General features: G+C 46.5%; 1 protein-coding gene across 2 annotated transcripts in view; it reads right to left on the bottom strand.

Moving 5' to 3' along the window:
• Nucleotides 1–10,471: 10,471 nt before the first annotated feature.
• Nucleotides 10,472–26,093, bottom strand: part of RGL3 (ral guanine nucleotide dissociation stimulator like 3) — a 78,764-nt gene continuing 63,142 nt past the window's right edge. For both annotated transcript variants that reach the window (XM_088473902.1, XM_088473903.1), the window contains 8 exons: nucleotides 20,165–20,251; nucleotides 20,020–20,052; nucleotides 19,818–19,939; nucleotides 18,941–19,030; nucleotides 16,893–17,028; nucleotides 14,281–14,469; nucleotides 12,149–12,263; nucleotides 10,472–11,582 (listed from right to left, as the gene is read on the bottom strand). In XM_088473902.1, coding sequence (XP_088330028.1) covers nucleotides 11,491–11,582; nucleotides 12,149–12,263; nucleotides 14,281–14,469; nucleotides 16,893–17,028; nucleotides 18,941–19,030; nucleotides 19,818–19,939; nucleotides 20,020–20,052; nucleotides 20,165–20,251 — 864 coding nt within the window. In that variant the 3' untranslated portion in view covers nucleotides 10,472–11,490. The remainder of the gene's footprint in view (nucleotides 11,583–12,148; nucleotides 12,264–14,280; nucleotides 14,470–16,892; nucleotides 17,029–18,940; nucleotides 19,031–19,817; nucleotides 19,940–20,019; nucleotides 20,053–20,164; nucleotides 20,252–26,093) is intronic.

Raw genomic sequence — 26,093 nt, 5'->3', positions numbered from 1 at the left:
TCCTAATTTTGGCCCAGATAGAAGATCCATCCATTAGAATAGATGCAATGTTCATCACCGTCGACTAGTGAGTATCACAATGCTTAGTTTTTTTGTCTCCACCACTCAAAAAGCGCTTCCCATGTTCATTGGAGTGGTTGTCCCACTAGGCAACAGGGCTTGCAGTGATTGGTTGTCACTTTCACAGTCTTCTGCCCTGCTCACTAGCTTAGTGGTGGGTGAGCGGATTTCCTACTACACTGACTGCAGGTTTCTCTTCACGCATACTCAACTATCAGTGACCTATAATGGGTGCAGGGTGTGCAGTGCCCACACCGCACACCCTGCACCCATGTTTGATACTCGCCTCTACAGAATCCTACGTTGCCGGCGGTGGCGACACTGCACATATCACCGGGAAAATTTTGCAGTTGCCATTTTCCCTGTGTTTTGCGCATGCACAATAGATAAATTACCAGGAACATGCCTTCTCTGGAAACTATCAATGATTCTAACCATCGATTGGTTCCCAATAGATGGTAACTCACCATCGGTATGATTTATGTGATGGCGGAAACCATTCGCCTTGTTGATATCTATGCCCAGGATAAACTGTGAGGTAACCACCTCTCCACGTGGTAATGTCATGCAAATGATTGTCCCCTCTAAGAGGCCTGTCTGCCGGTTATCTCTTCCTCCCTATTGCAGTGTCTCACTCGCTACATTTCCGAAATATTAATATAGAAACACATATACCTTTTGTTTAAACTAGGGGTGAGCGGGTTCGGATTTCTGAAATCCGAACCCCTCCGAGTCCGATCCGAGTCAGGCTCGACTTTTCCCGCCTGACTCGGATCTGAAATCGAGGCAAAACGTCATCATCCCGCCTTCCGAGTCTCGCGGGTTTTGGATCCTATATAAGGTACCCGCGTCGGCGCCATTTTCTCACTCGGCTGTGGACAGTGAAGAGGGAGGGTGGGAGTTAGGGCTGTGTAGTGTAGTGTAGTGCTGCTGTTGTCCACTACTTCAAAGTCCATAGGGGCTGGCTGTGTTGTGCTGTGCTGCTGTTGTTAATAGGGGCTGTGTCCACTACTTCAAAGTCCATAGGGGCTGGCTGGACTGTGTTGTGCAGTCAGTTCTCCATAGGGGCTGTGTCCTCTCCAAAGTCCTGTGCAGTGTCCCAGTCCTAAAGGGGTGCTGTAGTGTTGTCCAGGGGGTGCTCTGTCCATCAGGGGTGCTCCCCCCAAGTGCTAAAAAAATAATATATTTTCTGTGTTTGTGAATTGTGTGCGCAGTAGCCGCACGTGCATCAACAAAGTAGTACCAAGCGTGCGCTTGTGTCATAAGTAAAGGGCCGGCTGGCTTGACCGTTAAAGGGTGCTGTAACCCCCAAAGTACACTCCAGTCCAAACTAAAAAAAAAATAATTTTCTGTCTTTGTGAATTGTGTGCGCAGTAGCCGCACGTGCATCAACAAAGTAGTGCCAAGCGTGCGCCTGTGTCATAAGTAAAGGGCCGGCTGGCTTGACCGTTAAGGGTGCTGTAACCCCCGAAAGTACACTCCAATCCAAACCAAAAAAAAAAAAATTTTCTGTGTTTGTGAATTGTGTGCGCAGTAGCCGCACGTGCATCAACAAAGTAGTGCCAAGCGTGCGCCTGTGTCATAAGTAAAGGGCTGGCTGGCTTGACCGTTAAAGGGTGCTGTAACCCCCAAAGTACACTCCAGTCCAAACCAAAAAAAAAATATTTTCTGTGTTTGTGAATTGTGTGCGCAGTAGCCGCACGTGCATCAACAAAGTAGTGCCAAGCGTGCGCCTGTGTCATAAGTAAAGGGCCGGCTGGCTTGACCGTTACAGGGTGCTGTAACCCCCGAAAGTACACTCCAGTCCAAACCAAAAAAAATTTATTTTCTGTGTTTGTGAATTGTGTGCGCAGTAGCCGCACGTGCATCAACAAAGTAGTGCCAAGCGTGCGCCTGTGTCATAAGTAAAGGGCCGGCTGGCTTGACCGTTAAAGGGTGCTGTAACCCCCAAAGTACACTCCAGTTCAAACCAAAAAAATTATATTTTTTGTGTGTTTGTGAATTGTGTGCGCAGTAGCCGCATGTGCATCAACAAAGTAGTGCCAAGCGTGTGCCTGTGTCATAAGTAAAGGGCCGGCTAGCTTGACCGTTAAAGGGTGCTGTAACCCCCGAAAGTACACTCCAGTCCAAACCAAAAAAAAAATTATTTTCTGTGTTTGTGAATTGTGTGCGCAGTAGCCGCACGTGCATCAACAAAGTAGTGCCAAGCGTGCGCCTGTGTCATAAGTAAAGGGCCGGCTGGCTTGACTGTTAAAGGGTGCTGTAACCCCCAAAGTACACTCCAAACCAAAAAAATATATATTTTCTGTGTTTGTGACTTGTGTGCACTGTGGCTGCACGTGCATCAACAAAGGAGCAGCGCCAAGCGTGCGCCTGTGTCCCATAAGTAAAGAGCCGGCTGGCTCATTTCTTAAAGGGTGGTGTAACCCACAAAGTGCACTACTCTCCAGCAAAAATAAAAAAATATTTTCTGTGTTTGTGTGCGCTTTAGCCGCACGTATATATCAATATAACATAAATGGAGGACCAAACTTTCTCCGATAAAAATAAAATAGGGAAAGATCAAGAACCACTTCCTCCTAGTGCTATTGCTGCTGCTGGGAGTTGTTCATCATCCCAGAGAGGAAGTAGGAACATCACTACTTTTACTAAACAATTGACCCTCCAACAGTCCCTAGCGATGAGGATGAAGTACGACAGCAGTCATCCTGAAGCAAAACGTATAACTGAGGCCTTGACTGCTATGTTGGTGTTAGACGTGCGTCCGGTATCCGCCATTAGTGCAGTGGGATTTAGACAATTGATGGAGGTAGTGTGTCCCCGGTTCCAAATCCCGTCTAGATTCCACCTGCATCCTCAAAGCAGCAGCGACAAGCGTGCGTCTGTCTGTTAAAGGGTGGTGACACCCTCAAAGTGTGCTACACAAACAATTAAAATATTGTTCTTTTTTTTCTGTCTTTGTGAAATGTGTGGGCTGTAGCCGCACCTGCATCCTTAAAGCAGCAGCGACAAGCGTGCGTCTGTCTGTTAAAGGGTGGTGTAACCCTCAAAGTGCTCCAAAAAATAAAAAACTATTTTTTTAATGTGTTTGTGACTTGTGTGCGATGTAGCCGCACGTGCATCAATATAGTAGCAGAGCCAAGCGTGCGCCTGTGTCATAAGTCAAGGGCTGGTTTGGACATCTGGTCCGGACTGAAGGACGTGCCAACAATTTCTGACAAGTCTACTGTCACTGCATATGATACTGTCCTCAAAGCAGCAGCGACAAGCGTGCGTCTGTCTGTTAAAGGGTGGTGACACCCTCAAAGTGTGCTACACAAACAATAAAAATATTGTTCTTTTTTTTTCTGTCTTTGTGAATTGTGTGGGCTGTAGCCGAACTTGCATCCTCAAAGCAGCAGTGACAAGCGTGCGTCTGTCTGTTAAAGGGTGGTGTAACTCTCAAAGTGCTCCAAAAAATAAAAAACTATTTTTTTAATGTGTTTGTGACTTGTGTGCGATGTAGCTGCACTTGCATCCTCAAAGCAGCAGCGACAAGCGTGCGTCTGTCTGTTAAAGGGTGGTGACACCCTCAAAGTGTGCTACACAAACAATTAAAATATTCTTCTTCTTTTTTCTGTCTTTGTGAATTGTGTGGGCTGTAGCCGCACCTGCATCCTTAAAGCAGCAGCGACAAGCGTGCGTCTGTCTGTTAAAGGGTGGTGACACCCTCAAAGTGTGCTACACAAACAATAAAAATATTCTTCTTCTTTTTTCTGTCTTTGTGAATTGTGTGGGCTGTAGCCGCACTTGCATCCTCATAGCAGCAGCGACAAGCGTGCGTCTGTCTGTTAAAGGGTGGTGTAACCCTCAAAGTGCGCTCCACAAACAATAAATATTCTTTTTTTTTTCTTCTGTCTTTGTGAATTGTGTGGGCTGTAGCCGCACTTGCATCCTCAAAGCAGCAGCGACAAGCGTGCGTCTGTCTGTTAAAGGATTACATCGGTGACAGCATCCAAGTAGGCATGTCAGACAGTCCGTACCTGTACTGGCAGGAAAAAGAAGCAGTTTGGAGGTCCCTGTACAAACTGGCTCTATTTTACCTGAGTTGCCCCCCCTCCAGTGTGTACTCCGAAAGAGTGTTTAGTGCAGCCGGGAACCTTGTCAGCGAAAGGCGTAGGAGGTTGCTTCCACAAAATGTGGAGATGATGATGTTCATAAAATGAATTATCAACTCTTCCAGGGAGACCAGCCTCCAGAACGTACAGAGGGACCTGTGGTTCCAGTGGGGACGAATTAATACTCTGTGAGGATGAGGATGTACACACTGAAGAGGGTGAGGAATCGGTGGACGAGGAGGATGAGGATGACATCTTGCCTCCGTAGAGCCAGTTTGTGCAGGGACAGATTAATTGCCAGCTTGTTTTGTGGGGGCCCAAACGAACCAATCATTTCAGCCACAGTTGTGTGGCAGACCCTGGCGCTGAAATGATTGGTTTGTTAAAGTGTGCATGTCCTGTTTATACAACATAAGGGTGGGTGGGAGGGCCCAAGGACAATTCCATCTTGCACCTCTTTTTTTTCTTTGCATTATGTACAGTTTGGGGCCTAGTTTTTCAAACTGCCATCCTGTCTGCCACTGCAGTTTCACACCTAGATGGGTCACGTGTTTGTGCCGCCCACTCGTGTCGCTTAGCATAGTCATCCAGCTACCTCGGTGCAACCTTTTGGACATAAAAACACTATTGTGAGGTGTTCAGAATAGACTGGAAATGAGTGGAAATTAAGGTTATTGAGGTTAATAATAGCATAGGAGCAGAAAAAGCTACAAATTCTGTGATTTTAGCTGTCTTTATGCTTTTTTTCAAAAAAATACAGATCCAAAACCCAGAACCCAAAACACGGAAGGGTGGTTTTGGCAAAACCAATCCAGATCCAAAACACGAAGAAAGATCCAAAAACAAAACACGAAAAGTGGCCGGTGCACACCCCTAGTTTAAACTAGGGGTGTGCACCGGCCACTTTTCGTGTTTTGTGTTTTGGTTTTGGATCTTTCTTCGTGTTGTCAACTGTCAGTTGCGGGAGAAAATGAAGAAGGAGCTGTTGACGTGTCACGTTCCGCTTCAGCTGACAGTGTGTTCACCAGCAGGTCTTTGCATCTCTGCAGGCTTGTGTCGGCCGGAAAGAGAGACACCACATAGGCTTTAAACCTAGGATCGAGCACGGTGGCCAAAATGTAGTGGTCTGATTTCAACAGATTGACCACCCTGGAATCCTGGCAAAGCGAATGAAGGGCTTCATCCACAAGTCCCAAATGCCGAGCGGAATCGCTCCGTCTTAGCTCCTCCTTCACTTTCTCCAGCTGCTTCTGCAAAAGCCTGATGAGGGGAATGACCTGACTCAAGCTGGCAGTGTCTGAACTGACTTCACGTGTGGCAAGTTCGAAGGGCTGGAGAACCTTGCACAACACGGAAATCATTCTCCACTGCGCTTCAGTCAGGTGCATACCCCCTCCTTTGCCTATGTCATAGGTGGATGTATAGGCTTGTATGGCCTTTTGCTGCTCCTCCATCCTCTGAAGCATATAGAGGGTTGAGTTCCACCGCGTCACAACCTCTTGCTTCAGGTGATGGCGGGGCAGGTTCAAGAGTGTTTGCTGGCGCTCCAGTCTTCGGCACGCAGTCGCTGAATGGCGAAAGTGGCCAGAAATTTTTCGGGCCACCCAAAGCGTCTCCTGCACGCCCCTGTCGCTTTTCAGAAAATTCTGCACCACCAAGTTTATTGTGTGAGCAAAACATGGGACATGCTGGAATTTGCCCAGATGTAATGCCCGCACAATATTGGTGGCGTTGTCAGATATCACAAATCCCCAGGAGAGTCTAAGTGGGGTAAGCCACTGGGCGATGATTTCCCTCAGTTTCTCTGAGGTTGTCGGTGGTGTGCCTCTTACTGAAACCGGTGATACACAGCGTAGCCTGCCTTGGAACGAGCTGGCATTTCTGAGATGCTGCTACTGGTGATGCTGCTGCTGTTGCTGCGTAAGGTGATACAGCTACCCAGTGGGCTGTCACAGTCATATAGTCCTTAGTCTGCCCTTTTCCACTTGTCCACATGTCCGTGGTTAAGTGGACATTGGGTACAACGGCATTTTTCAGGACACTGAGGACACTTTTTCTGACGTTTCTGTACAGTCTCGGTATCGCCTGCCTAGTGAAGTGGAATCTAGACGGGATTTGGAACCGGGGACACACTACCTCCATCAATTGTCTAAATCCCACTGCACTAATGGCGGATACTGGACGCACGTCTAACACCAACATAGCAGTCAAGGCCTCAGTTATACGTTTTGCTTCAGGATGACTGCTGTCGTACTTCATCCTCCTCGCTAAGGACTGTTGGAGGGTCAATTGCTTAGTAAAAGTAGTGGTGTTCCTACTTCCTCTCTGGGATGATGAACGACTCCCAGCAGCAGCGGCAGCAGGAGGCGTAGCAATGCAGGATCCTCCGGAGGAATCCCGGATAGGAGAGTCAGTCATGCCAGTGACATGGCCTGCAGGACTACTTCCGATCCTGACTAAGGAGGAGATTGACGAGGAGGGAGTTGACGGTGTGGTTTGCAGGCGCTTGGATACAACACGACAACGGGATTTAGGTGTCCCTGGACTGCTTACGGTCTTAGCCAAAGTTTCTGAACTTGACAGTAACTTATTATGAACACGCTGCAGGTGCCGTATAAGGGAGGATGTTCCTAGGTGGTTAACGTCCCTACCCCTACTTATTCCACCTTTACATATGGTACATATGGCAAGACAGTTGTTGTCCGGATTTGGATAGAAATATTGCCAGACCAAAGAGGTGGAATGTTTGGTCTTCTGCCCAGGCATGACCGCGATGGGCTTTTTCATCCCACGGACAACAACTGTCTCCCCCGGAGCCTGATTTAAACAAACCACATCACCATCAGAATCCTCCTCGCCAACTTCCTCCTCAGCGCCAGCTACACCAGTATCCTCATCCTGTTGTACTTCAACAGTGACATCTTCAATTTGCATATCAGCAAGTGGACTGTGGGTGCTCCTTTCAGCACTTGCAGGGGGTGTGCAAATGGTGGAAAGAGCCACCTCTTCCCGTCCAGTGCTGGGAAGGTCAGGCATCGCAACCACCACCACACTTGGACTCTCCTTGGGGATTTGTGATATCTTCTTAGAAAGCACAGTTCTTTGCTGTGCTTTGCCAGCTTAACTCTTTTGATTTTTTTAGTGGGAGGAGGGCTTCCATCGTCATGTGAAGCTGAACCACTAGTCATGAGCATACTAGGGATCGACCTTAGCCGTTCCTTGCCACTCCGTGTCGTAAATGGCATATTGGCAAGTTTATGTTTCTCTTCAGATGATTTAAATGTTTTTTTCAAGGTCATTTTCCTGAACTTTGTCATTTGGGATTGTATGTGCCCTCTACTATGACATTGGGCATCGGCCTTGGCAGACGACGTTGATGGCATGTTATCGTCTATGTCATGACTAGTGGTAGCAGCTTCAGCACTAGGAGGAAGTGGTTCTTAATCTTTTTCTATTTTATTTTTATCGGAGAAAGTTTGGTCCTCCATTTATGTTATATCGATTTGATATATACGTGCGGCTAAACACAGAAAATATTTTTTTATTTTTGCTGGAGAGTAGTGCACTTTGTGGGTTACACCACCCTTTAAGAAATGAGCCAGCCGGCTCTTTACTTATGGGACACAGGCGCACGCTTGGCGCTGCTCCTTTGTTGATGCACATGCGGCTACTGCGCACACAAACACAGAAAAAATATTTTGTTATTTGGTTTGGAGTGTACTTTGGGGGTTACAGCACCCTTTAACGGTCAAGCCAGCCGGCCCTTTACTTATGACACAGGCGCACGCTTGGCACTACTTTGTTGATGCACGTGCGGCTACTGCGCACACAATTCACAAACACAGAAAAAATATTTTGTTAATTGGTTTGGAGTGTACTTTGGGGGTTACAGCACCCTTTGACGGTCAAGCCAGCCGGCCCTTTAGTTATGACACAGGCGCACGCTTGGCACTACTTTGTTGATGCACGTGCGGCTACTGCGCACACAATTCACAAACACAGAAAAAATATTTTGTTATTTGGTTTGGAGTGTACTTTGGGGGTTACAGCACCCTTTAACGGTCAAGCCAGCCGGCCCTTTACTTATGACACAGGCGCACGCTTGGCACTACTTTGTTGATGCACGTGCGGCTACTGCGCACACAATTCACAAACACAGAAATTTTATTTTTTTTTGGTTTGGACTGGAGTGTACTTTGGGGGTTACAGCACCCTTTAACGGTCAAGCCAGCCGGCCCTTTACTTATGACACAGGCGCACGCTTGGCACTACTTTGTTGATGCACGTGCGGCTACTGCGCACACAATTCACAAACACAGAAAATATTTTTTTTTTTGGTTTGGACTGGAGTGTACTTTCGGGGGTTACAGCACCCTTTAACGGTCAAGCCAGCCGGCCCTTTACTTATGACACAGGCGCACGCTTGGCACTACTTTGTTGATGCACGTGCGGCTACTGCGCACACAATTCACAAACACAGAAAAAATATTTTGTTATTTGGTTTGGAGTGTACTTTGGGGGTTACAGCACCCTTTGACGGTCAAGCCAGCCGGCCCTTTAGTTATGACACAGGCGCACGCTTGGCACTACTTTGTTGATGCACGTGCGGCTACTGCGCACACAATTCACAAACACAGAAAAAATATTATTTTTTTAGCACTTGGGGGGAGCACCCCTGATGGACAGAGCACCCCCTGGACAACACTACAGCACCGCCTTAAGGACTGGGACACGGCACAGGACTTTGGAGTGGACACAGCCCTATGGAGAACTGACTGCACAACACAGTCCAGCCAGCCCCTATGGACTTTGAAGTAGTGGACACAGCCCCTATTAACAACAGCAGCACAGCACAACACAGCCAGCCCCTATGGACTTTGAAGTAGTGGACAACAGCAGCACAGCGCAGCACAACACTACTCTGCACTACACTACACAGCCCAGCCAGCCCTAACTCCCACCCTCCCTCTTCACTGTCCACAGCCGAGTGAGAAAATGGTGCCGATGCGGGTACCTTATATAGGATCCAAAACCCGCGAGACTCGGAAGGCGGGATGATGACGTTTTGCCTCGATTTCAGATCCGAGTCAGGCGGAAAAAGTCGAGCCTGACTCGGATCTGACTCGGATCGGGGGGGTTCGGATTTCAGAAATCCGAACCCGCTCACCCCTAGTTTAAACTTAGATCTGTGGGTGTAGTGTTGGCTAATTGTGTATATAACATATTATTTTAGCATATTACAGATACCCAAAGAATAATATGATGTAAATCCGTTATGAATACCTACAGAATAAAACGCACGCAACAAAGGACTTAAGAGAGGGCGCTTCTCTGTCTTCAATCACTCAGGGGCAGTGTGTAGCCGAGAGTAATAGTACCGTAGCCAGTGGCTGCATCCTTGGACACGACTTCACTGGCCCCGGCAACATGATTTACTTGGCCATCCTGAGTAACCGGAGGGGCCTTTGTGCTGTTCCTTGGTAGGTTTGGTCTGCACATCCTAATGCAGCAAATGTATAGAAAGGTGCTAATTTGCTGTGACGGGCTATATAATTGTTTGAAATTAATATGGAAGGCAATATGTGGAATAAAAAGTTCTTCGTCTTGATAGAAAGAGTGCAGCCGCTGCGGGACCCCCGCAACTGATTCGTTGTACATGGGTCACTGCCCAGACTTTCTCAGCAGAGCAGTGCAGGGGCCCCTTCCAAGAGTGGGGCTTCGCTATGCAGGCCATTCCAAAAGTGTTGCTATGGGGTCCAGCCATGCCGTGATGTTTCTAGACATTACTGCCAATACAGTGACTACAAACCCTGTCTCCTATACCATAGCCCCAGACTCTGATGTCAGTATATTGACTTCTTATCCGTATTATGTACTCAAACACTCCCACCCATACAAAAATCTACGGTAAGTGTAGCACAAAACAGGAACGCCCTCAGCTGTGTCTATCTTCTGCTCTGAGCTACTGTAGCCACCCATCCAAAGACCTTCACACCAGTAGAATGCCCCCAAACCATTCCACCAGCAGATTGCCCTCAGTCCCTCCCACCAGAATACCCCCCATCCCTACCACCAAAAAGAAGGCACCAGACCATCGCACCAAGAGAATGCCCCCAGTCCCTCCTAGCAGTAGTATGCCCCAAGACCCTCCCAACATTAGAATGCCCCCCAGGCCCTTGCACCAAGAGAATGTTCTCAGTCCCTCACACCAGTAGAATGCCTTCAGATCCCCCAACCAGTAGAATGATCCAACCATCATCTCCAGTATGATGACCACAGACCCACCCACCAACACAAGACTCCGCAGTCGATATTAAAGTTATTTTTATTGCATGACTGAAGTCACGTTATTTGGACTTTAAAGCCCAATGTTGGCCATATTATTGGACAAACTATATATAATTGCATTATTAGTGCTCATGTTATTTGGTCAATAATGAATGGTAATAACATAATTAGCCTCGTTAGATCTTAAATCTTAATGAGAAACCCATTAGTAATCACTTTGGTCACAAAATAAGTGGTCCTATATCAGTCTGGGGCCTGGGAGAGAACGTCACACAGGATTCTCCAAATATGTAGGGATGTGCAAGATAATTAACTAAAGTGGTTCTACTGTATCACTACATGCACAAGTTAATAACAAACTGCACACCGCTATAACCGTTAGCACCCGATTGGCCCAGAAGTGGTTTTTGGAGTCTTTGTTTGGTCATTATATTTACAAATATATATATATAATAATACCTAGATGTGCCTTCCTTATTTATAACCCGTCATCACAGTACCCTGCACACAAGGTCTCAGCTTAGCCCTCATCCAGGTCGATCCTTTGAAATATCATAAGCAGTAAAGCAACATCGCCCTTTCACCACCTCTAGCTCTCCTGACCTAGAGAACAGAGCACAGCTATCCGTGTGTTCTACGTACACAGTACATGTGCTGTTGTTTTTGCGGGTCGCCACTATCGTCTACCGTGTGTTCAAGATCATTTAAAAAAAAATGAAATATATCTAGCAAAACTAAAATCTCAGATAAATAAGTTTTAACAGAATAATACTGAATTTCAGGTGTTTGCACTTTGGCCGACTCTTATGAAACTTGGTGCACATGCAACAGGTGCCGTATCCATGGCGACCACTCAGATTCTATCTGTCATTTGTATAGTGGGAAACCAAACGTCTGGTTGCTACGGATTCCGGCAGTTTTATACCGTGTGCCAGTGTCAATATATGTCAATAATTGGTGTTTTTGATGAATCTCGGAAGTGCGTATTAAATCAGGAAAATGTAGATAGTTGAGATGGATGTTAGTGGGGTCGACGGACGTAAGGTCAACTGACACGTCTTCTCCTCAGCACAAAGTCAAAGTTGGCTGACGTATTCATGGCGTAGTACACATTAGCGGTGTCTGGGATGGTCAGTTCTGCAATAAGGAAACAAGTAAACTGCTAGGTAATAAAATACAGGAAATAACTCACATATTACATAACACTAACCCAGAAAGGTGAAAGACCACAAACATACGATTAAATGGTCCACAATCGCACCACACGTGTCAGAGCTACTGCCGTGCTACATAAGAACACACTAAGGGCCTGATTCTGTGTCACACGCTGCTGCGACCACTTTAGCGCGTTTTGGACTGTAGCCGCGTCTCCCACTCTATCCTAATGCCAGAATCAACCCTTCCTCTGGTGCACAGAAGTGATTGTGCATGGACTGAGGTGCCCACTGCTGGACGAAATATGCAAATGTGGCAGACGCTGAGGAATGTACTGAGGCGCCCAGCGCTCAATGTTTTTGAGAATGCAGTTTACTAGGGAATAGGCAGATCTGTGAGGTGTGAGGCACCACCCTAGTGAGCTTATTGGTTGCATGCTCATGAATATTAATCCAGGTATGAAAATATCAAAGAGCCTAATATAGAAGAGAAATCAGTCACCACATAAACAGCTGCGATCCGATAATACTGCGCCTATCCGTCCTCACCTTTGCCGTCCGATAATATCTGCACCAGCTGGAAGTCGTCAGCGCCACACATTTCTATGTTGTGCTTATGTAAGGCCCTCTGTATTACAACCCGGGATTTGTCCTGACTGGTGAGCTGGGGGAGAAATGTGTGCAGAGAGAGAATATATTGGTGACAGTCATCCATGCTAAGTATAATTAGAATAAACTGGCAGAAACTATAAACAAACATTATTCCAGAGGTGACCGTGCATAAAATTGCATGGTCACGGCACACAGGATAGTGTGGCAGGTTCTCCCGGGGAATTACCTCGCTTCTACAGCACTAGGCTGCCCCCAAAACCTTTACCATAAAAACACTATTCAATTGCCACGAACACCAGAGTCACCTACCCCATACGCTCTCCATAATGAAAGAAGGGACAATACCTACCACCTTCACATGGGTTGAGACAAATGTGCTAACAGGTGGAGCAGAGGAGCTCTAATATTTGTGCCTCTCCACAAAGTTAATTTAACATGTGATGTCCTTTGATGGGTGAAAACATTGATGTTTCCTGTCGGTGGTTTCATGCCATCGCTGCTAAGCACTGATGGCACCATCGATGGCAACCCACCCATGGCCATCACTAGAATGAGTTATAGTCGCTCCCATACAGGATCGCCTACAGAAGCGTTTGCACGGAGAGGGGAGGAATACCGGCATCTTCAGGCCTGGGCCAGCAGTGGGACCTTTACAGCGGGGTTGAAGATTTGGAATCTGTATGCAATCCCGGTGGCTGAATAGCCGCCAGGTAAATTACCGACAGTGTAAGACCGAAGGCTGAAAATCCTGACTGCGGCTGGTAAGTACCCCAACCATACCCTCTCCCTACCCTAACCCTCCCTTAGTGGTGCCCAAACCTAACCTCCCCCCCCCCCCTAGTGCCTATCCCTACCCCCCCTTCCCGCACCCTAACCACCCGGGGGGCTGCCTAACCCTAACCTCTCTCTAGTGGTGCCTAACCCCCCCTTTCCCCAGTCTAACCCTAAGCCCCCCCGGGGGGTTTCTAAACCTAACCCCCCCCCTGCGGATATAACCTAAGACCCCTGTCTTACCTTCGTTCGGTATGCCAGACGCCGGGATTTAGTCGTGGGGCTAATGATTGGCGTCAGGATTTGGACGCCTACCTTTAGTTCTATGTCGGGCTTTCAGTGTCGGTAACCTGACTACATCCCGAGGATTGTTACGGTTTAGGACTATTGGATAAGGGGGTGCAAATTCGAAGAGGAGATGTTGCCCATAGCAACCAATCTGATTCCAGTTATTATCTTCTATAAGGTCCTAGATAAATTATAAATAGAAGACGTAAAAACAGTGGGCGGGATGGGCTTCCTCATGCAGTCGCACAGATTGTTACTATACAAAGGTGGACTCTAGCATAATGTAATTATCTGGCATCTGCGGCCAGACCGAAAACATAATTTACGTTTGTGCCATATCCACTGGCGTCACAATGGGGTGCGGGCCGCACCCGGGTGTCACCAGCCGAGGGGTGACACCAAAGTGCTAGCTCCCCCTCAGTGACAGGAGCCGGGTGCTGCATTACATGCAACACTCGACTCCTAGCATAGTGAGGGAGCCGGCACTTCACACAGGTTGGTCCCCGGGGGCAGCCTGCACCTCCGGCACCCTCGGTTTTTAAAAAAACGGGGGGGTTTGGGCCGCGAGGCCACGTCCCCATACGTGAGGCCACACCCTTTATTTGCCGCGCAGAATACAGCCTCCCCGTCCCTGCCCGCACCAGGTGCAATGCGAGGTAGGGATGGCACTGGCCATATTTCTTGCTTAATTCGCTTTACATATTTAGGCCAATATTGCAAAGTTGAAATTAGTGTGTAGCTGAAAGTGCAGCTGGGCTGGACTTTAGTGTGATGTTAATACTCCTTCCACCATTTTGCATTCTCTGGAACATCTGCCAACCAGCAAATGTAGCCGCAAGTAGATTCTACTGGGGTGTTTTCATAGGATGGGAAGTAGGCATGAAATCTAGATGGGTGGTTCCACTAATTTTGCAGTTCGTCAAGGAGTCTAAATATCCTGTTAAATGGTTCACACACAGACACCGGCACATCCGTGTCAGACAGTATTCACAACACATTGCAGATCTTACCAGTATGCTCTTATACAGGTTCCCATGAGTGTTCTCCATGCTGACACGAATAATACATAGATCAGCAATCTGCTGGTTGTATACAGGGAGGGCCGGGGATACTGGGGAGCGGGGCGAGGAAATGGATACAGGTGCATCTTCTCTTACTGGTGTGGTGGGCAGTGTTAGAGGTTCCAGCAAACTTCTGTCCTGTAACGGATCATAATGAGTTATGTCAGTATTTTCCTCATTATTACCCCTGTAACATCTTATTACAGTAACCCAGCTCCTGAGTGTATTATTACCCTATGTAACATCTTATTACAGTAACCCAGCTCCTGAGTGTATTATTATTACCCTATGTAACATCTTATTACAGTAACCCAGCTCCAGAGTGTGTTATTACCCCTGTAACATCTTATTACAGTAACACCGTTCCTGAGTGTATTATTATTACCCTATGTTACATCTTATTACAGTAACCCAGCTCCTGAGTGTGTTATTACCCCTGTAACATCTTATTACAGTAACACCGTTCCTGAGTGCCTTATTACCCCTGTAACATCTTATTACAGTAACACCGTTCCTGAGTGCCTTATTACCCCTGTAACATCGTATTACAGTAACCCAGCTCCTGAGTGTATTATTACCCTATGTAACATCTTATTACAGTAACCCAGCTCCTGAGTGTATTATTACCCCTGTAACATCTTATTACAGTAACACCGTTCCTGAGTGCCTTATTACCCCTGTAACATCGTATTACAGTAACCCAGCTCCTGAGTGTATTATTACCCTATGTAACATCTTATTACAGTAACCCAGCTCCTGAGTGTATTATATACCTATGTAACATATTATTACAGTAACCCAGCTCCTGAGTGTCTTATTACACCTTTAACATCTTATTACAGTAACCCAGCTCCTGAGTGTCTTATTACACCTTTAACATCTTATTACAGTAACCCAGCTCCTGAGTGTCTTATTACCCCTGTAACATCTTATTACAGTAACCCAGCTCCTGAGTGTCTTATTACCCCTGTAACATCTTATTACAGTAACCCAGCTCCTGAGTGTCTTATTACCCCAGTAACATCTTATTACAGTAACCCAGCTCCTGAGTGTCTTATTACCCCTGTAACATCTTATTACAGTAACCCAGCTCCTCAGTATTATTACTCCTGTAACATCTTATTAGAGTAACCCAGCTCCTGAGTGTCTTATTACCCCAGTAACATCTTATTACAGTAACCCAGCTCCTGAGTGTCTTATTACCCCTGTAACATCATATTACAGTAACCCAGCTCCTGAGTGTCTTATTACTCCTGTAACATCTTATTACAGTAACCCAGCTCCTGAGTGTCTTATTACCCCTGTAACATCTTATTACAGTAACCCAGCTCCTGAGTGTCTTATTACCCCTGTAACATCTTATTACAGTAACCCAGCTCCTGAGTGTCTTATTACTCCTGTAACATCTTATTACAGTAACCCAGCTCCTGAGTGTCTTATTACTCCTGTAACATCTTATTACAGTAACCCAGCTCCTGAGTGTCTTATTACTCCTGTAACATCTTATTACAGTAACCCAGCTCCTGAGTGTCTTATTACTCCTGTAACATCTTATTACAGTAACCCAGCTCCTGGGTGTCTTATTACCCCTGTAACATCTTATTACAGTAACCCAGCTCCTGAGTGTCTTATTACTCCTGTAACATCTTATTACAGTAACCCAGCTCCTGAGTGTCTTATTACCCCTGTAACATCTTATTACCCAGCTCCTGAGTGTCTTATTACCCCTGTAACATATTATTACCCAGCTCCTGAGTGTCTTATTACCCCTGTAACATCTTATTACCTATGTAACATATTAAACCAAAGCCTGAGTGACCTATGAGGGCTGGATGGGATGCAGATCAGTAGTGGCTGGCCTGCACAGCTATCATTGTCTTTCCTTTGTGTGTGTGCTATTGACCACAGCTGGATTAGCAGAGGGGCTTTAGTCCCATGAGGGGAGCGGTCCACTTCCTTCCTTTGTTTTCTATATTACAAACATAGTAATTAGCAGCCTACGTAGCTGCCAGCCCGTCTCCCTGGTCTAGCAATGTAAAGATGCAGGTGCAGGGAGAGGTTAGAGAAGGAGGCATGAGGTGTGAGGTTTTCCAATGAATAAATAATATACATTTTAGCACTTGGACCGCCCATTCCCTCTTGGGCCTGATTCAGCAGTGGACCCTAATCGGTGGCATCTCTGATTCGCCGCTTGTGTACAAAGGCTCACCATTGGCTGCACAACGGGCGCACCATCGATTCTCCCAGCAAGCCTTTGGTTGCTCAGAATGTCCGTCGGAAGTCAGTCGGCAGAGCTATTGCAACTGCGTACACAGACTCAGACTGTTAAATACCACAAACGCTCACTGACTGTCAATTGCTCTGCGACCGCCATCGATAATACATCGGGACGCATGCGCAGTGCAACTCAGAACCATGTGCACTACAAAAGTGATCACTCATCTCTGCAAACATCGGGATTGTGTCCGCCTCTGAATCAGGACCTGTGTACTGTACAGATCCCCCTCCCTCTCTCGTCATCTGTCACTTGGCTCATCACATTATATTACACACTCAGTTACCTTGCCTGAGGCAGGCTCCGCAGGGCACAGTGCTGCAATCAGTCCCTCATCAATCTCACAGCTGCTGCAGGATCCCGACGGGGATACTCGGTCACCATTCAACTTGGGACTAAATACTTCCGAGCCTAATAGTAACCTGTGACATAAGAGAAGACGTACAGTACATGACAGAACTGCTGATTTGCATACAGTGTATGTAAATGGTGACAAAGGGCCTCATTCAGACATGTACGCAAACCCCATGGCTTGCGTACATCTGCGATGGTTACTGATCGGTACATGCGAAGGATCTGTACTGCGCATGCGCCGATCGGTGACTGCGAGAAAGCTTGCAGTGCCCCCTAAACCGTAGCATGATTGCGAGTGGCCGGATGCGCTGATTTTCTTACATCGGAGATGTACACAAACCATCGGGTTTGTGTACATCTCTGAATGAGGCCCTCTGTACGCTGCAGCTGTGCAATACCGTACAGCTAACAAGCTAACATGCCAATGCTGCAGGAGACGTCTAAGGGCAAAAGACGACTCCTGTCAGCATCGCAGATCCGAGTGCTGCATCCGAGGACGCCATTGGCCATCTAGTAAGCCAAAGCTTACTCAGGCTGGCCGCCAGGACTCCTCTGCCGGGGGCCAGAAAATCTGTGTTGAAAGACGCAAACTCTGACATTGTCACGCCTACAAAATTGGGGTGACACGGCCCCGAGTCGCTCTGCCCTACCCCCAAACCATGCTGCGACTTGGGGGCTCTGCGAACGATGTCGCAGACACTGATCAGCATATGTACAGTACAGATTCTGCGCCAATCATTAACCATCTGAGATTTACGCAAAACATCGGGTGTGCGTACATCTCTGAATCAGCCTCATATTTCCCTTAAACATGCATGGAAAAAAGATCAAATAGGCTCCTGACTGTCATGTTACAGGCTCTGCTTACAAAATTACAGTTAGCTTCTGATTAGTTGGTACTTTATCTCTATCCAAGGCTTAGTACATAATGCCCCTTATATCTCTCCACTTTATCTCTCTCCAAACTATGGACTGGAGCTATGGAGAGTAGACCTAGTGGGAGGACTGGAGCTATGGAGAGTAGACCTAGTGGGAGGACTGGAGCTATGGAGAGTGGACCTAGTTAGAGTACTGGGGCTATGGAGAGTTGACCTAGTGGGAGGACTGGAGCTATGGAGAGTAGACCTAGTGGGAGGACTGGAGCTATGGAGAGTGGACCTAGTTAGAGTACTGGGGCTATGGAGAGTGGACCTAGTTAGAGTACTGGGGCTATGGAGAGTGGACCTAGTTAGAGTACTGGGGCTATGGAGAGTTGACCTAGTGTGAGGACTGGAGCTATGGAGAGTGGACCTAGTTAGAGTACTGGAGCTATGGAGAGTAGGTCTAGTGGGAGGACTGGAGCTATGGAGAGTAGGTCTAGTGGGAGGACTGGAGCTACGGAGAGTAGGTCTAGTGGGAGGACTGGAGCTACGGAGAGTAGGTCTAGTGGGAGGACTGGAGCTATGGAGAGTAGGTCTAGTGGGAGGACTGGAGCTACAGAGAGTAGACCTAGTGGGAGGACTGGAGCTACGGAGAGTAGACCTAGTGGGAGTACTGGAGCTATGGAGAGTAGACCTAGTGAGAGGACTGGAGCTATAGAGAGTAGGCCTAGTAGGAGGACTGGAGCTATAGAGAGTAGGCCTAGTAGGAGGACTGGAGCTATAGAGAGTAGGCCTAGTAGGAGGACTGGAGCTATAGAGATTAGGCCTAGTAGGAGGACTGGAGCTATGGACAGTAGACCTAGTGGGAGGACTTGAGCTATGGAGAGTAGACCTAGTGGGAGGACTGGAGCTATGGAGAGTGGACCCAGTAAAAGCACTGGAGCTATGGAGAGAGGACCCAGTAAAAGCACTGGAGCTATGGAGAGTGGACCCAGTAAAAGCACTGGAGCTATGAAGAGTGGACCCAGTAAGAACATAATATACATACAACTGAAAAACTGCGGAATATGCTGGCACTAAATAAACAAATGATAGTAATAATAATAAAATAAGAACCTACGAGCTGAACCGTTTGGTCAGTTTCCTGCGGATACGAGGGGAGTTCGGGCAGGAATCCGCTGGGGGCTCAATGGTGCGGGAAATCCTGTAACTGTGACGCCAAAATAAATTGTAAAAGGTTATACCAACATTATTTATTGTACCATGATGCATTAATTATAACGCAAACATAAATCTTAGTGTAATAACACATCTGCCGTAATAATACACCTGCTGTAATAATACGTCTTCTGTAAGAACATAACAATAATAATATATCCATTATATGACCATGAATACTAGACACAGTCACAACAACAGCAGTCACACCCATTTATTGAGTAAATTGTAAACTCTAACCAGCAGATAAACCGGTCTCTGTTTGTGTGCGATAGACAGAGTGAAAGCTACATATATCCTTATTATAATCTAGCACCTGGCATTCAGAGATCAGGCTTCCCAGCAGTGCAAGTTTTCCAGATCTCTAGATATGACAACAGAATGACTAATACATGTAGATATGTTAAATACTGGTTATTCTACTTGTCCATGTGAATCCACATTATCCGCCCTCCCAGATGACAAATTTATGGGTCTATCACATAATACAAAGCTAGACAACAAATGTACTAAATTAGTATTGTACTGTACAGTATTGTTTAGTACGGTATGTGTTGTTTAGTATCGTTTGTACATTTTGGGTTTTTAATATATTTTTATGCAGATGACAGTTTGTCTTTGTGAAGGTGTAATATACTATGTATTAAATGCCCACAAACGTCAGCCCCTATTAAATAAATCTTCATTGTCCTCATTGACCTCCGCAAATTTCAAAACTAAATGCCTTTCAGGGATAATGTCAGGTGTCCGTTTATATGGTCAGCGCCTGCGCCCCTCACCTCTGGTCCTCAGTCAGCTGCCGGTGGGTGTAAAAGGCCTGTAATAGCTCCGGCTTTGGCGTCAAAACATAATGTCGGCAGGTGAGCTGAAGCTTCTGAATCTTGGCCAATACTTCATACTCCTAGAAAAAGGGGAAAGCGTCAGCTTTTGGGGCAAGGAGGCTGGATTTCTATCTGCGTATGCGGGCGGGACAAGACTCACCTTCCGCCTCTTGTCAAAGTTTATCAGCCCGCCCTGTGAAACAAAGAGGTTAAACGGAGGGCCGAATGACAAATGCATTATCTGTTAGAGAATGGCGTATCCAATATTTATCGTCAGTCATAAATACACAAAGAGCTGTTCTCACCTCTACGTAGTCCGGGAGTGCGGTGTCCAGCATGACAAGGTCGGTCAGAAATGTCCCAAGGTAAGGCACAGTCCCCTGGGCTGGTCGCTGCAAAGAAGATAATTGAGAGCTCTTGAAAAAAGTATGAGGAGATTATTCGTTTATTCTTCTCTTAATTTATCTCATTAAAAATGATGAGACTTATATATAACAATATTCTTGCTGCAGACCACTTTCATTTATTGTGTTGTACAGAGTACATTGGGTACTCTTTATCCTTCTGTAATTTACAAGAAGGATATTTTTTTTATCATCACACAGGTTTTGTTTGTTTTTATTTAATTGTTCAGCTATTCTCTTTGGCTTCTATGCAATTCGATTTACAAAGCAGTTCTATGACATATCCAAGAGCAAAAATTATACCACCTAAAATGTGATGGGAAAATCTTAGCTAGAAACACAGAAGGTATCTATAAACATAAATGAAGGGCATACAGTATGTTATATAAAATGTTAATGTCTGAAGGTGGAAATCAACTTTTACTTAAATATACGTTGCTTTAATGTGTCGGACTGTACAGCGCTGCAGCAGAAGTTGGACAATAATAAGCCCACGCTACTAAGGGGCTGTGTTAAGGTTATAATTGCAGGCAGTCCTGTAATATTGTGCATGATTTATTATTTATAAAGCTACTACAGGGAAAGCTTACCTTGGACTCCGCACTGCTGGGTTAATATTTCCCTCTACAACAAGTCTAAGGGCAAAATTTACTAAACGGCGGTTTCTATTCTATTCTAAACCCCGGGGATTTGGTGGCGATTTTGCAGTGGTTTCTAAATGACAGCCCTGTTCTATTCTATTCTAAAATGTGTTTTGACTGTGGTTTAGCGGCGGTTTTGCTATCTGCAGATTTACTAAGGCCAAAACCGCTGCAAAACTGCCATCAAAACACATTTTAGAATAGAATAGAACAGGGCTGTCATTTAGAAACCGCTGCAAAACCGTAACCAAACCTCCGGGGTTTAGAATAGAATAGAAACCGCCACCAAACCGCCGGGGTTTAGAATAGAATAGAAACCGCCACCAAACCGCCAAGGTTTAGAATAGAATAGAAACCGCAGTCAAACCGCCGCTTAGTAAATTTTGCCCTAAGAGAGGTATAATTACTGAAGTGAGAGTTTTTAGAAATGGAGATGTTGCCCATAGCAACCAATCAGATTCTACTTAACATGTAATGAGCATCTTCTAGAAGATAATAGCTAGAATCTGATTGATTGCTATGGGCAACATCTCCACTTCTAAAAACTCACACTTTAGTAAATATACCCCTAAGAATTCTGTATACCCTTGGAGCCTGCTGATCAGAACCTTGAGCCGAGGAATGACCGGGACTTGCCCCCTTCTTATCTATTTTATATGGAGATGTACTGGGGGCCGTGAATTGGGATGCACGTGCTTTCCAGCGTTGTGTAGTAAGGTGTTTAGCGTTCTGCGTGTTAGAATATACAGTACAGACGTGTACACTGGGGAGCTTAGAACGCAGGCAGGATGAAGAACTGTCTTAGTACACGGAGCTGTGCGACCGGATGTCAGTTCTATAGAAACCTGAAGATAACTTGTCACAACAGCTGAAGAAGGTTGCTTAATAATTCCCCAATGATGTCACGTTTCTGTTGGGAATGGAAAGGCTGTCATACTTCCCATCTGTCCAGCTTTTGTAGTGACTGTCCCAATTTGCAGATCCAATAAGGGGCTGGGCGTACGCAGTGGGAGATTCTGGGTCGAGGTTAGGTGAATTGGGGTGGAGCTTATATTATCCCGATTTCGTGTGTCTAAATGTTGGGAGGTATATTATTACTATAATTATTATCGTTTAATTATATGGCGCCACAAGTGTTTCGCAGCGCCTTACAAAGTACATAAATAGATTTACAGTGACTTACAGTACAATACAATACATTACAGGGCATGGATAATATACATTGCTACATTCGCGGCCATAACACCCAGATAAGCAACAATGCAAAGCAACCAAGTGTTAGGTGCCCTGGTAGAGAGTAAGAAGTAGATGAAGGTAGAGTAAGGAGAAGCACATGAGGGTAGAGGACCCTGCTCATCGGAGCTTACATTCTAAGGGGGAGGGACAGACAGACAGGGGTGAAATAGATGGGGTAGGCAGGGAGAGAGGAGTATGTAGCAGCAAGTTAAGATGACAGCTGGAAGGCTTTGATGAAATAGTGGGTCTTGAGAGCCCGTTTGAAGGATTGAAGAAAGGTGGAGAGTCTGATGTGAGGCGGGAGAGAGTTCCAAAGGTGGGGAGCAGTGCGGGCAAAATCTTGGAGGCGGGAGTGGGAGGAAGTAATCAATTGGCATGAAAGGTGGCATGCATTTGTTGAATGAAGAGGGCGGACAGGAGAGTGAAGGGAGATGAGATCAGAGATGTAAATGGGAGAGGTATGGCTGAGGGCTTTGTAAGTGAGTGTGAGAACCTTAAATTGGGTTCTAAAAGGGAAGGGGAGCCAGTGGAGAGCTTGTAGGAGAGGGGAGGCAGATGCAGAGCGTTTTGAGAGGAAGATGAGCCGAGCACCAGCATTGAGGACAGACTGGAGAGGGGAGAGAAGGGATTTGGGGAGGCCAGATAGGAGGAGGTTACAGTAGTCCAATCTGGAGATGACCAATGAGTGAATGAGGGTTTTAGTGGCATCCTGGGTGAGATAGGGTCTAATCTTGGAAATATTTTTAAGATGAATACGACAGGTATGTGAGAGATTCTGGATATGTGGTTTGAGGGAGAGGGAGGAGTCCAGGATAACTCCAAGACAGCGCACTTTGGGGCTAGAGGAGATAGTTGTGCCATCAATTGATAAGGAAATTGTGGGAAGTGTGGTTATGTAGGGGGGAGGGAAGATGATTAGCTCAGTCTTAGACATATTAAGTTTAAGAAATCGCTGGGACATCCAGGAAGAGATGGCCGAGAGACAGTTGGAGACACGAGTGAGGAGAGAGGTCAGGGGAGGAAAGGTAGATCTGAGTATCATCAGCATAGAAATGATATTGGAGGTCAAAAGAGCTGATGAGTTCACCTAGTGAGGATGTATAGAGTGAGAAAAGGAGAGGTCCAAGAACCTTGTGGAACACCTACTGCAAGAGGCTGTGGGGGAGAAGAGGAGCCATGAGAGGAGACAGAGAAGGATCGGTCAGAGAGGTAGGAGGATAGCCAGGAGAGGGTAGTGTCACGTAGACCAAGGGAGTGAAGGATTTGCAGAAGGAGAGGGTGGTCCACAGTGTCGAAAGCAGCAGAAAGGTCAAGGAGAATGAGCAGGGAGTAGTGGCCCTTGGATTTAGCAGCAAGGAGGTCATTGCTGACTTTAGTGAGGGAAGTTTCAGTGGAGTGGAGAGAACGGAAGCGATACTGAAAAGGGTCAAGGAGGGAGTGAGAGGAAAGAAAGGTGGTAAGGCGCTCGTAAACAACACGCTCAAGAAGCTTGGAGGCAAAAGGGAGGAGAGAGATGGGACGGTAGTTGGAGAGAGTGTTAGGATCAAGGGTAGGTGTTTTAGTATGGGGGAGACAAGGGCATGCTTGAATGCAGACGGGACAGTGCCTGATGATAGGGAGAGATTAAAGAGGTGGGCAAGATGGGAGCAGGCAGAAGGAGGGAGGTAGCGGAGGAGACGTGAAAGGATAGGGTCAAAGGGGGAGGTGGAAAGGGGGGAGGACTGGATGAGGGATATGACTTCCTCTCCAGATACAGGGGAGAAGAAAGTTAGAGTAGGTAAAATGGAAGGAGAGGGGTGATCTGGGAAGAGAGGAGGTGGATAGCAGGGGGGCTGGTGGGATATGATGTCCTGACGTATGGAGTAAATTTTTAGATGTAAAGTAGGTAGCAAAGTCAAGGGCAGAGAGCGAGGAGGGGGTGGGCGGAGGAGGCAGTTGAAGGTGGTGAAGAGACGTTGGGGATTTGAGGACTGAGAGGAGATGAGGTTCTTGAAATATGACTGTTTAGAGAGGGAAAGGGCAGCACTGTATGATGAGAGCATAAATTTGAAATGGAGAAAATTAGCCTTAGAGCGTGATCTTCTCCACTGTCGCTCGGCAGTTCGTGAACACTTTTGCAGGTATCTGGTGCATTTACAGGATAGGGGAGAGAAGTGAATCAAGCTGGGAAGAAAAAGAAATGGTGTCAATAGCGTCAATGTTACGCTTAGTGATGGTGGCCTTAGGAGGTAGAGGAAGGGAAGGAGAGAGGTATAGGTTAAAAGAGAGAAAGTGATGGTCAGAGAGGGGGAATGGGGAATTGGAGTAATCAGAAATATCACAACGGTGAGTGAAGACCAGGTCAAGTGAGTGACCACTCACATGGGAGGGTGAGGAGGTCCATTGGGAGAGACCAAATGAGGTGAGGGTAAGAAGTTTGGAGGCAGCGGATTCTGTGGGGATATCAATAGGAATATTGAAGTCACCTAGGATAAGAGAGGGAAGGTCAGAGGAGAGAAAGTGAGGGAGCCAGGAAGCGAAGCTCTCAATGAATTTGGAAGGAGGGCCAGGGGGACGGTAAATAACAGCTATATCATCCGCATACAAGCCATAAACTGGCTGGCCCACCGTGCACCTTCTCAAAACGATGTCATTGGTTCTTAGTACACTGTTTTCCTGCGTATATCGGTTCAGGCCACAAAACGGCTGCCGCACTCTGTATCATACTTACCTTCTTTTGAAAAAGCATTTTAGGGAGATTGTGGAAGCAACACCTATGAGCGCGGCTGTAAAGTGGGCGTGTACTGCTACATCTGAGAGGCGTGTCATACATCTGACTTACATCCACATGTAAATGAGCCCCAAAGCAGTTAGTAAGAGCTACTTGTTGATGAAAACCGACTGATACTTCTCAGAAAATTCATGTTAGTCATAGGGATCATTAGGCCTGATTCAGAGCCGGACGCAATTAGCGCTCGCTTGTCCAGAAAATAGGGGTGGCTATTCAAATGAACCGTTCGCTGTTTGCAGTCTGTTCACGCCTCTAGGTCTGAACGAGCGAACAAAAAAACTTGCGGACGTTTTTTGGGAAACTACGCCCCCTGGCCGCTCGCATCCTACGTCATGTCCGCTATTTATTAGATTAATCGAGTACATCGACCAGCGTATGAACTGCTCGCTATTCTTGTGGTTGGTTTTTGCTACCACAATTTTGCGAGCAGTTCTGGCTATTAAATAACCCAGTGACGTGGTCAATGACGCTGCTGTTTTAATTATGCACACCCATAAAACGCCCGTTTTGACCTTTAAGCACGCCTGCGTTCTGATCTCCACTCCCCGTTTTCAAGCACCTTCCCCTGTTACCACCCACATACGCCTCATTCTGTCACTCAAATTATCAGGCATTCGCTAATTTGCGAGCACATGAATTTCGGCCGCACTGACTGGTTCGCGCATGCGTATAACGATACGTACGCATGCGCAGTTGGGCAAACATCGCTCGTAAGCGGCCGCTTACGAGCGGCTCTGAATCAGGCCCATTGTGCCTTATACCCAATACAGGAAAATTATACTATTTGTATATTTCTCTGTGTTTTTTTTTTATATAACAACTGCATATTGGGGGTAAGGTGAAATGAGGGAGATTGCTAGACTCTTCAGGAAGTCAGGGAGATTACTACTATGTCAGGGAGTCTCCCTGACAATCAGTGAGAGTTGGCAAGTATGCTCTGTATAGAAAAGATTATCATATAAACCGTTGTTGCTTGGGCAGCCTACAGTGATTCTGAGTTATGGGCGGGGGACACGATTCCATACCCAGATGACACTTGTGTGGTAAAATGGGGGTATGAAGGTCCCATTGCAGAGGAGGAATACATCCTAAGCGCTCAGGTGTCCAGCAAAGCCTTCCGTATGATTGTATGTATCTATGATGTGTGTATCCCTCTACTCAGCATGGTTATTAGGTTTAGTCT

This window comes from Taudactylus pleione, unplaced genomic scaffold, assembly GCF_031769625.1.
Source record: "Taudactylus pleione unplaced genomic scaffold, aTauple2 ptg000145l, whole genome shotgun sequence".
In the NCBI taxonomy this organism is placed as follows: domain Eukaryota; kingdom Metazoa; phylum Chordata; class Amphibia; order Anura; family Myobatrachidae; genus Taudactylus; species Taudactylus pleione.
This window is presented reverse-complemented; position numbering and strand designations above follow the sequence as displayed.